General features: G+C 47.8%; 1 protein-coding gene across 4 annotated transcripts in view; it reads left to right on the forward strand.

Annotated features, from left to right (window-relative positions):
- Window positions 1–2,024: 2,024 nt before the first annotated feature.
- Window positions 2,025–12,126, forward strand: part of PIP4K2A (phosphatidylinositol-5-phosphate 4-kinase type 2 alpha) — a 210,484-nt gene continuing 200,382 nt past the window's right edge. Inside the window, exon 1 of one of the 4 annotated variants that reach the window (XM_030550383.1) lies at window positions 2,025–2,256. In XM_030550383.1, the coding sequence (XP_030406243.1) occupies window positions 2,116–2,256 (141 nt within the window). In that variant the 5' untranslated portion in view covers window positions 2,025–2,115. The remainder of the gene's footprint in view (window positions 2,257–12,126) is intronic. The other 3 variants (XM_030550381.1, XM_030550382.1, XM_030550384.1) reach the window with 3 other exon arrangements.

Genomic DNA, 12,126 nt, shown 5'->3' on the forward strand with positions numbered 1-12,126 from the left:
GTCCTACGTAACTTTATAATTTCAGAAAGAACTGTGGAGAATGAGCTGTGAAGCCTATACTCTTCCTCCTTCCATCCTACCCTCTCTTCAACCAGAAACTGCAAAGATTAGAACACAGAATAAATTCTAACACCTGTTTGGATGCAAGTGGGATGGAGAATAAGCACCACTGAGTTATCCGGCTTTCATCTTGGTTACATTTTCATATAAAAGATGAAAGTTAAAGGGAATTGGAGAGGGTGAGAGACTCAACTATTGGTAGTTGTGTATGCAGATCCTCTAGATTTGAGCTTCCATGTAAATCTGGTCTTTTTGCTAAGTGATCAGCCCATAAACAAAGTGAGATCTGCAACATTCCAGATCAATATGTGCAGTTCAGAAGGTGGTGGATACCTCCACCATAAATACATTAACAGTGCATGCTTAACCTGTACAAGTATGTGGAACATGAACGTTCACTGGAGTTGTAATTAGTGAGGGAGCTGTATGGGATGTAGATAGTATTTCCTTATCAGTCAGAATCTGAGACTGAAGGAAGTGCCTTGTGAAGATGTCAGTTTGTCAATGGCAGTGTGTATGTGTGGATGCATGGACATGGTTATGAAGCATTTTGTAACCTGGTATTTTCTTGCTGCTTAGGCCATGGGTGATTTCAGAACAGAAATATTATAGAACAGAATAGTTCAAAATATTTAAAAACAGAATATGATGATGGGTGATCACTCATTACTGAGTATGATCATCTTCCATGGGAGTTATGCATCCTCAGGTGGCTAATAAGGCCACTCCTTGAACCACAAGTTGTATTGCAATGAGGGCAGATGTTTTCAGGCTCAGCAGGAGGTTGTTGACCATGACTGGAAGCTAGTCTCTCCTTCCTTCTGCACCTCTTGTCCTCTTCAGCTTGTTGGCAAGCAAGTTCAAAATGCAGGGGACCATCACGCAGGACTTCACTCCATGTTAAGCAATCCTGGGCAAGTGACTCCCAAGTGTCAATGTCAATATTACTTTTTTAGGTTGTCCTTCAGTAAGTCCTTCCATTGTTCACCCATGTTACAGTACCCTTCTTTCAGTTGAGAGAAAAGGACCTGTTTTGGGAGGCAATGGTCTGGCATCTGGACACATGACCAGTCCAGTGGAATTGCTGACAGACAACCTATAGATACCACTTGAAAGTCCTTGAGAGGCACCATCAACGCTGCCTTCCTAAAATTCTGAAGATCAAATGGGAAGACAGGCGCACCAACGTTAGTGTCCTGGAAAAGGCACAGACCACCAGTATCGAGGCAATGCTCACCTGTCAGCAATATCGACTATATATTACAGGGAAATACCTTTTTTAACAGGGACAAGGCAAACTGATGTTCGCACAGGAAGGATCGTTAGACTAGGCACCAGAGAGATGATGGATCTTCAGAGTAAAGAAGCCCCATGGGGCTGACTGCCAGTAAGGGCAGCGCACTGTGACAGAAAGCCTGGGGCTGGCGGGACTGGGTGCCAGCAGCCGTGTGTGTCACGCCGAGGTGTCTCAGGGCAGCGGGTGACCGCTGTACCGCTCGCCCGGGGTTGACACACACACACACACACACACACACACACACACACACACACACACACACACACACACACACACACACACACACACACACACGGCCCCGCCCCGCCCAGGACCGCAGCTGGCTTCCCGCCGCCTGTCCCTTCCCCTTTTTATGACAAGGGATTTTCTCTTCGCCGCCCACTTACCCCGATGTTACCGTCCCCGCCCCTCTCTGCTCAGGAACTGACCCTGAGGGCACGGTGAAGGCGGAGAGGCTTCGTTGCTGCCAGTGCGCATGCTCGGCTCTTTCGGGCATGCGTATTGGTAACAAGGGAGCCGACTCTCACGCTCTCCCCTGAGCCCTTCCCGCCCAGGGGCGGGGCGGCCTGACGCAGAGTGCGGCAGGCGGAGGAAGCCCGGGGGAGGAGGCGGGGCCCTTTCAGCGAGCGGCGCAGGCGGCCAGGCCGGGATGCGCCTGGCATCCCGCGGCAGGCAGCCCGCCACCCCCGTGCAGCGCCAGCCGCCTCGCCTCCACTCGGGCCCGGGGCGCTGAGCCGCCCCCTCCCGTCGGCTGCGCCATGGCGGCCCCCGGCAACATCGTGTCCGTTATGGCGAGTAAGACCAAGACCAAGAAGAAGCACTTCGTGGCGCAAAAAGTGAAGCTGTTCCGGGCCAGCGACCCGCTGCTCAGCGTCCTCATGTGGGGGGTCAACCACTCGGTAAGTGCGGGGCTCGCCGGCCGGCCGGCCTCCCTCCCTCCCTGCGCCAGGCTCCCCCAGCGCTCGCCCCCTCCGCAGCCCCCTGCCCGCCCAGGCAGCCGGGGACCGGGGCATCCATCCCCCGCCTGCGTGGGGGCGCCTCTCGGGGGTCGCCGCGGGTGACAGCGGGTGTGCGGCGCCCCGTGTCGGGCTGGCGGGGAGCGCCGGGCGTCATGGAGCTGCCGGGGCCGTTCTCGTGGCCGGGCTGCGCCTCTCGCCCTGGGGCTGCTGGCTCGCAGCAGTTGCCGTGACCGGCCGTGGCGCAGGGCAGCGCGGTGGCGGGATCGGCTCGGGCTCTGCTGCCAGTCCGCTGGCTTCGCCGCCGCCGCCGCTGCTGGGGACGGATGCGGTTCGCGGAGCCGCGGTGAGTGTCAGGCGGCAGGAGCAGCAGAGAAGCGGCTGCTGTAAAGGGGAGGGGGCGAAGGCGGCTCGCTAGCCGCAGCCAGTGCAGCCTCCCTCCCCCGCCTCAAAAGCACGGGTGTTAGTGTCTGAGCCAGAGAGCGAGCTGGGGAAGTCGGGGAAGCGCCGCCGGCTTGCAGTGCTGCAGTGCCCTGTCTCTGGATCAGCGATAGCGGCTCGTGGAGCGGAACCCGTGCGGTGTTAATCTGATTATACAGAGGAGGAAGAGGAAAGCTGAGACATGATCACCGGGTCTGGGCAGAGCCATAAACGTTTGCATGTCTACATGCATATTGTCCCTGATCTGCCCGGCTGCTGCAGCAGCCAGGTGGGAGAAAACTATTTCGCTTCTCGTGGCTTTGAGGTCTTCAGTGGCTGTATGTGTGTTATGTACACCAGGGCCGGCTTTAGGCCTGTTCCACCAATTCCCCCAAATCGGGCACCGCACCCAAGAATCCCTTCTCTGGCTAGAGGTGCCTTTTTAATTTTTACTCACCTGGCAGCGCTTCAAGTCTTCAGCGGCACTTCAGCGGCCGGTCCTTCAGTGCCACTGAAGACCTGGAGTGAGTGAAGGACCCGCCACCGAAGTGCCCCATGTGTTTTTTTACATTTTTTTTTAAGTCATCCCTGCCGGGGCCCCGTCAAAACTGTTCGAATTGGGCCCCGCACTTCCAAAAGCCGGCCCTGATGTACACGTCTCACCTTCCCACCCCTCCCACATTGGTTAACTGTGACGATTATTAAAACGTGAGTCTACTGGGGTCTAAGGTCTGCATTAAACCTTTCTCCAGATAAGGAAAGGTGACTATATAGCTGATCTTGAGTGCCTAGGGTAGTCTGTGTCCTATTGATCAGTGATGCAATGTATTAAGCAGTAGGCAAAATACATTACAGAGGTGTCCATTAAGTCACAATATTTCTCATTATGATTTGGACTGTTCTATCTTCCCAACAAGATCAGCTCTTAAGAAGTGGGTATATTGGATGTACTATGGTAATAAAAACACTTATGCTTTTAAGTTCTTGTGAGTTCTGGTACCTCAAAAACAGTTTAAGCAAACATTTGTGTTTTCTTGGGATTGAGAAGGTTTTTTGTGTGCTCTTGAAGTGGTAAAACTGCCAAATGGCAACATTTGCCAAGTGTCATGCTCTGCAAGTGATATGCTGTTATAACTACATGCTGTCAAGGAATTTAATGTAGCCAGATACATAAAAACTAACTGGCTTGTGAGTGCTTAAAATTGGGAGCCTGATAATGAAGATGTCACATGCATGGGGCATTATGTGACTCAGGACACAGCTTTGCATCTTTAAATAGCTAATGCAGAAGGCTAATGATGTCTAAAGATCACCTAAATCCAGACATTGGGGAGTAAAGTCAAAAGCTTTTTGATCTTTAACGTTAGTTTTTTATTGGTAGTGTTAGCTCTATACTGTCAGACGTGATATTTTCTATTAATAGAGTCACACACAATTGATGCTTTGGTATTCTTGCAAATAGTTAATAGATGTTTGCTTTTATCCAGTGATCTCAAGCTACATTTCCATACAACAATAAAGGCAGTCTTACTACACCTCTACCCCGATATAATGTGACCCGATATAACACAAATTCAGATATAACACGGTAAAGCAGTGCTCCGAGGGTGGGGCTGGGCACTCCGGCGGATCAAAGCGGGTTCAATATAATGCAGTTTCACCTATAACATGGTAAGATTTTTTGGCTCCCGAGGACAGCATTATATCGGGTTAGAGGTGTACAAAAAATCAGCCTCTCCTTGCCATGACACCAAACCCCTCCTGCTTTTTTTTGTAAAGTTAAACAAAAGGATTTTTAAAGAAAATTATGAAAAGGTCAATAGCCTCATCCCAAACCTGTAGTCCTCAGTCAACAATCTAATCACTGGATCATACACCATTTAACAGACTTGACAAACTTGATGAATTTTTTTTGAAAAAAATCTGTAGGTTCAGATTTCTTTACAATGGTGGGCAAGCTTCATTATCTCCATGGAGACAGTTAAAGTAAGTAACTCACAGAGGCTATGTGACTTGCTTAAGATAACAGAAGAAATTGGTGGCAAATCTCAAAATAGATTGCTGATCTCCCGAGGGACAGTTGTATTTGGTGGCATCCTGTATATTGGACAGGTAAGGGAGGAGCAAGTATCTGTTACCTTTTGTTACTATTACTAGTTCTAGCAGAAAAGACTAAAATGTGTCTCCCACCTCCACTCTAATAGTAAAGTAAGGCCATGTCTACATCTAAAATTTTGCAGCGCTGGTTGTTACAGCTGTATTAGTACAGCTGTATAGGGCCAGCGCTGCAGAGTGGCCACACTTACAGCAACCAGCGCTGCAAGTGGTGTTAGATGTGGCCACACTGCAGCGCTGTTGGGCGGCTTCAAGGGGGGTTCCGGGACCGAGAGAGCAAACCGGGAAAGGAAACCAGCTTCGCCGCGGTTTGCTCTCTCGGTCCCGGAGCCAGCCAGCAAACCGCAGGGAAGGAGACCTGCTTGCTCGGGGTTCCGGGACCGAGAGAGCAAACCGGGAACGCCGCGTTTTGCTCTCTCGGTCCCGGAGCCAGCCAGCAAACCGCGGGGAAGGAGACCTGCTTGCTCGGGGTTCCGGGACCGAGAGAGCAAACCGGGAACGCCGCGGTTTGCTCTCTCGGTCCCGGAGCCAGCCAGCAAACCGCGGGGAAGGAGACCTGCTTGCTCGGGGTTCCGGGACCGAGAGAGCAAACCGGGAACGCCGCGGTTTGCTCTCTCGGTCCCGGAGCCAGCCAGCAAACCGCGGGGAAGGAGACCTGCTTGCTCGGGGTTCCGGGACCGAGAGAGCAAACCGGGAACGCCGCGGTTTGCTCTCTCGGTCCCGGAGCCAGCCAGCAAACCGCGGGGAAGGAGACCTGCTTGCTCGGGGTTCCGGGACCGAGAGAGCAAACCGGGAACGCCGCGGTTTGCTCTCTCGGTCCCGGAGCCAGCCAGCAAACCGCGGGGAAGGAGACCTGCTTGCTCGGGGTTCCGGGACCGAGAGAGCAAACCGGGAACGCCGCGGTTTGCTCTCTCGGTCCCGGAGCCAGCCAGCAAACCGCGGGGAAGGAGACCTGCTTGCTCGGGGTTCCGGGACCGAGAGAGCAAACCGGGAACGCCGCGGTTTGCTCTCTCGGTCCCGGAGCCAGCCAGCAAACCGCGGGGAAGGAGACCTGCTTGCTCGGGGTTCCGGGACCGAGAGAGCAAACCGGGAACGCCGCGGTTTGCTCTCTCGGTCCCGGAGCCAGCCAGCAAACCGCGGGGAAGGAGACCTGCTTGCTCGGGGTTCCGGGACCGAGAGAGCAAACCGGGAACGCCGCGGTTTGCTCTCTCGGTCCCGGAGCCAGCCAGCAAACCGCGGGGAAGGAGACCTGCTTGCTCGGGGTTCCGGGACCGAGAGAGCAAACCGGGAACGCCGCGGTTTGCTCTCTCGGTCCCGGAGCCAGCCAGCAAACCGCGGGGAAGGAGACCTGCTTGCTCGGGGTTCCGGGACCGAGAGAGCAAACCGGGAACGCCGCGGTTTGCTCTCTCGGTCCCGGAGCCAGCCAGCAAACCGCGGGGAAGGAGACCTGCTTGCTCGGGGTTCCGGGACCGAGAGAGCAAACCGGGAACGCCGCGGTTTGCTCTCTCGGTCCCGGAGCCAGCCAGCAAACCGCGGGGAAGGAGACCTGCTTGCTCGGGGTTCCGGGACCGAGAGAGCAAACCGCGGCGAAGCTGGTTTCCTTTCCCGGTTTGCTCTCTCGGTCCCGGAACCCCGAGCAAGCAGGTCTCCTTCCCTGCGGTTTGCTGGCTGGCTCCGGGACCGAGAGAGCAAACCGCGGCGTTCCCGGTTTGCTCTCTCGGTCCCGGAACCCCGAGCAAGCAGGTCTCCTTCCCCGCGGTTTGCTGGCTGGCTCCGGGACCGAGAGAGCAAACCGCGGCGTTCCCGGTTTGCTCTCTCGGTCCCGGAACCCCGAGCAAGCAGGTCTCCTTCCCTGCGGTTTGCTGGCTGGCTCCGGGACCGAGAGAGCAAACCGGGAAAGGAAACCAGCTTGATTACCAGAGGCTTCCTCCTTCCACGGAGGTCAAGAAAAGCGCTGGTGAGTGTCTACATTGCATTACCAGCGCTGGATCACCAGCGCTGGATCCTCTACACCCGAGACAAAACGGGAGTACGGCCAGCGCTGCAAACAGGGAGTTGCAGCGCTGGTGATGCCCTGCAGATGTGGACACTCTCAAAGTTGCAGCGCTGTAACTCCCTCACCAGCGCTGCAACTTTCTGATGTAGACAAGCCCTAAGTAGCAAACAAGACAACTTCACGTATGACACATATCAGATGCTGTTATAGAGCAGTTTGTATTACATTTCCTTCAAGCTTAAAGCTTTTGCCTATCTGTTATGGAAATATAGTAAAATCTAAGTGCAAATAACTTATGGGTAAGTAAATCTTGCCAATTTCCTTTCCCTTTCTCCATTTCTTTCATATCTCTAAAATTAATTCTGTCCCACATATCTTTCTCATTCTGTTCATTGCCCTCTTTTCTTTCTGGGATGGGGAAAGGCCTCTCCTCCTTATGGTATCTCATTCACCACCTGTGTCGTTTTTCTTCCTAAGGTGCAACATTGGGGAAATAAGGTTGAATCCTTTCTCCCCTGCTGCAGTCTTGTCAGGTTCTCCACATTCTGTGTCTCTTATCTACTGCTCCCCAGTACTGTTGTATGAAATGCAGAAAAGATGAGAAGCTTCCTTCCATTGTGAAAACTATTTTTCTGTGTATGACGCATTCTGGACAAGATGATACAGTGTTACATATTGTTCCTTACACTTTGAGATGAAAACAACAAATAACTTGAACATTAAAGTGCGCAGTAGAATGAATTCTGTGACTGTGTGGGCATGAACAGTTCACTTGCTAGCTGTATCCTTTGTTTCATGTGCTCTGAAGAGACCGGAGAGCACAAGTGCTGTCAGTTGGCTAGATACAATAGTGAGGTGGCATGTAGGGAACTGTGCCTCTGATGTTGAGAAGCAAATTTCTGTGAAGTTATAGAACATGTAAGACAAATCTGGTATGTATGACGCAAGACTTTAGAGCATAATATGGAACTACTGTATGAAATGCAGAAAAGATGAGAAGCTTCCTTCCATTGTGAAAACTATTGTTCTGTGTGTGACGCATTCTGGACAAGATGATACAGTGTTACATATTGTTCCCTACACTTTGAGGTGAAAATAACAAACTAAAAACTTCGCTAGGGTTCAAATGAAATATTGGTGTTTTAGCAGTAAACTTACTTAAAATGGTAAGTGAGTTTCATGTGAGAAGTGTGTGATTCTTTGTTGACAGGAAGTGGTTCTGAGCATGAATGCATGATATACAAGTATTCCCATTATTTGGTCACAAAAGGATAAACTTATAAAGATTAGAGTGAATAAAATGAATTTATATCCACACTAGCCATTTGCATTTTATGTCAATGGAGAAGGAAGAATTTTTAAATGACTTCTCATCTTGGACAATATGGAAGCAAAAGAACATCTGATGAGGGGAACTTTGAGGTTTATCCTGCAACTGAAAAGTAACAAAGTAGCTTTCAGTAATTGTACTGCAGTGCAAAGATTATGACAAGTTGACAGCTCATAAGAGATCTGAAAGAAACGGGGGGAATATCTGGATTCATCAAGGACAGAGGTTGGAGATACTTCAGAGTCAGTTAATAACAGAATAAACTGGAAACCATGAAAGACTTGCATTATTAAATGAGTGCTGATATAAAAATATTTAAAAGAATGTGAAGTCCATAGTGATAGTAATGAGACTAATTAACCAGACACAGAATAGATTACATTAATTAGAGGAAATAAGACTGACAGTAAGTGTTGGCAGTCTGTTTTAGATCTGCTTTCTAATACTAAGTATGTACATCAACCAACAAGGAAAGGAATAATGCCAGATTTTGAGATTCTGCAATACAGAAAGTATAATAGAAGACAAAAAGAAAGGAGAGAATATGTGAAGCATATCACTGTATCCTGTATTTGAAATATAAACGAGACAAGAAAAAACCGAAAGGGGAAGGAAATTGACAATGTGGAGTATATTGAATGAAATCAGATTCAGTGATGGCAGTGTGAACTGAGCGGAGGGTGTTATAAGAAATGCTCTGAAATACTACTTGTGCATAGTGATGAGTTCTAATTATTAACAAGGTTCAAAGTGCCTTACTAAGGTATAGTTGTGAATTCCCGTTCCCTTGGGTGGGGGGAGGGTTGAAATTAAGCAGAATTTTCTTTTTCCCTGGATCTGTGCTTGCCTTTTTTTTTTTGGTCTTTTGTCATTTTGAACTGGTAAAACCACAATATGTTCTGAAAATCTCCTGATGCTGGGAACATCAAGGTTTAATCTGAATCTGAAAATGAAAATTGATCTAAAGTAAAAAGGGAAATTATGAGAGTACTCAGGTTCTGGTGCCTATTAGAAGAGTTCTAGAACTGTCTAGAAGCCTAGAGGGAAAGAATAGGTAGTTGTTGGTGACTGGAGATATAAGCAGGGCTACTTGATGTAGATATGAATTGTTAAGGAGGGGGAGCTTCTGGAAGGTAGGCAAATATCACCTGGTCTTTTTATGATTATTTTTTAAAAGCTGGCTAAAAAATCTGTTTTGGTCTTTATAGGTGAATTCAGTAGGTGGTTCTTCCATTCTAATCACAGTAAATATGAAAGTTGCTACTCAATAGTGCAGATGCCTGACTAGAGACTGAATTTGACTCAACATGCCTATATTTGAAGGATGTGATGGGAAACTAGCAGTTGAATATGTTGAAGTAATGTAAACAATTTTTCTAAAGTTAATGTAAACATTGTCCAGAATACTTAAGTAGCAAGAAAGAGCGAGCACTTGTGCTCATTTCAAAATGCCAAAACTGATTTATTTGGAATATTACAGATTAAATATGCTATTGAATGAAACTTGACCCATTGAAGAAGAAGAGTAAAACATGGAGTTTGATACTCCAGGTGAGAGATTTTTGATGTCACAATCATGGTAGCCTCAATGATAACTTACGTCCCATGTTTCGTGTATCCACATGTGCATAATTTAGGAGTAACCTTATCTGTTGGAGTTGGACACTTGAAAATGGCAAAGATTACTTTGGTTATGCTATTAAAACAAATAGGGCTCTATCCTTGGCATGGGAGAGAAGGGTGGAGGGCCAAGGTGATTGTATGCCACCTTTGTATCTTCCCCCAGAGCTGCTGGGGGTTGGTTTGGTGCCAGGATGAAGTTAGAATGACCCTGTGTCTACTGTAATTTATGCTGGTGGCTGGTAACTTCTAGGACAGAGGTTCTCAAACTTCATTGCACCGTGACCCCCTTCTGACGACAAAAATTATTACATGATCTCAGGTGGGAGGGACTGAAGCCCGAGCCCACTCCAGGTGGGGGGGAACCAAAACCCGAGCCCACTCCGGGTGGCGGGGGGGAACAAAGCCGAGGCTCAGGGGCTACAGCCCCAGGCCAGGGGCCTGTAACCCGAGCCCCAGTAAGTCTAAGCCAGCCGTGTTGACCACATTAAAACAGTTGTGACCCACTTTGAGGTCCCGACCCACAATTTGAGAACTGCTGTACTAGGTGGTTGTTTTTGCCAGCTGGGATTTGGTGACGCCTGATAGCACTCCCAGGTACTTTTCAGCTGGCTACCCTACTTTTGGTTGTTGTCTTGATTGCAGTGTTTAAGAACTTGGATGGAGCAATCTGCAGTTTTCTTTTCAGACAGAAAATCCTGAGGTGCGTTATAACTCCTTTGCACCATTTGGCATATAGGCAATGTGCAGTGGCGGTGTTACTTAATCGTAAGCTCCTTGTTTTGGTTGAATGTATAGCTTATTTTGAGTAAATAAGCTTATAAAGTGAATTGCAGTTTGTTTCATAAAATATTTCCTCCTCCCCTTTAGGTTTCTAGGCATTAGGAAAACAACATAGAAACGAGATTATTAGATATCTACAATATCAGGAAGGATGATGGGAAGATTGAGAAAATACTAAAACTCAATTGTAGTCTTTGAATAAAGACTTTGTTAGATGGGGTTTTAAAGGACTCATCTGCACATAGTAGCAGCACTTGACACTCAATTCCAAACAACCTATAGGAACAGATGTGAGATGAGCAGTACAGCTGCTATCATGGTTTGCTATGCTTCTGGTCCGTTCACTTCTTGAGCTGATTTTTTTTTTTTTTTTGTATCCAGTTTTGAGTAGAGAGATCCCTCTTTCCCTTTCCATATACTTTTAAAGTAATAATAAAGACTATTTAATACTTGATGATTTAAATCTGCAGCATTTTGTCTTGTGGCATCAGCTGTCTGCACCACAGATCACTCAAGAAATATCTGTTCAGAGGAGGGAGGGGCCAGGCATACCAACTGTACTAGCAACTGCGTAGCTATTATTCATAGCAGCAATGAATGCTGTTGCAGTTGTCAAAATAGTAGCTTTCTCAAGAGAAGGAAATGGCAAGACTTGAAGCTGAAGGACTGGATGCGAATTCACAATATATTGATAGTCTTGAATTAAGTCTGTACTATTGTTGAAAGAAGCAGACATTAGAAGACACTAGAAGAATTTCCAAGGGGAGAAAGGAGGAAATAAAATGTGGTTGATTACACCAGCGGGTGTAGATAATAAAGCAGCTAATAAAGCAATTAGAACTATAAAAAAAGTCAACTGGGCATCATGCCCAGATACACTAAATCCTAGAATACTGAAGAAAATAGCAAAGGAAACAGGAAACCTTTACTGGAAACCTAGTTCATCGTGCTCTAGGCACCGCAAGAGACTTGGAGAGTGTTCGGCTCTTATGTCCTGGGTGGAAACCAGGAAAATACAGACTTGGAAATTTGACTACTGCTGTGTGAAAGGTATTAGAAACTCCTGAAGGAATAGGACAGGATTGATAATTCAGTAAAGGATACCCAACATAAGTTAATGAAAGGAGGACCATGCATACATGATTTTCTTGTTGCAAAAATGTTGTATTTGGATTTTAGAGGAGATTATTAACTGCACATCTTTGATAACACACACAGATTAAGATGCACAGTAAGTGTGAAACAGGAAGAGCTAGCAAAATCAGTCTTAAAGTAGATCAGTGGGAAAGCTGTTTGTCTCTAGTAATTTATGAGTTTATGAACTAGGATGTTGCAAGAGCTGATCTTTTTCCACTTGACATAGGAAATAGAGAACAATTTTCTAAATTTAACAGACTTGTTAACCTTCACAGGGAGAGGCAGGATTTAGCAGAGCAAACAAGTTAATAAGGAACATAGGAATTGTCTTATAGGTTCATGCTAGTAGTTCATCTAGTTTTGTAATCCACTCTCTGATAGAGGGCAATACCAGATGCTGTAGAGAAGGTAG

This window comes from Gopherus evgoodei, chromosome 2 (genome assembly GCF_007399415.2).
Source record: "Gopherus evgoodei ecotype Sinaloan lineage chromosome 2, rGopEvg1_v1.p, whole genome shotgun sequence".
NCBI lineage: Eukaryota > Metazoa > Chordata > Testudines > Testudinidae > Gopherus > Gopherus evgoodei.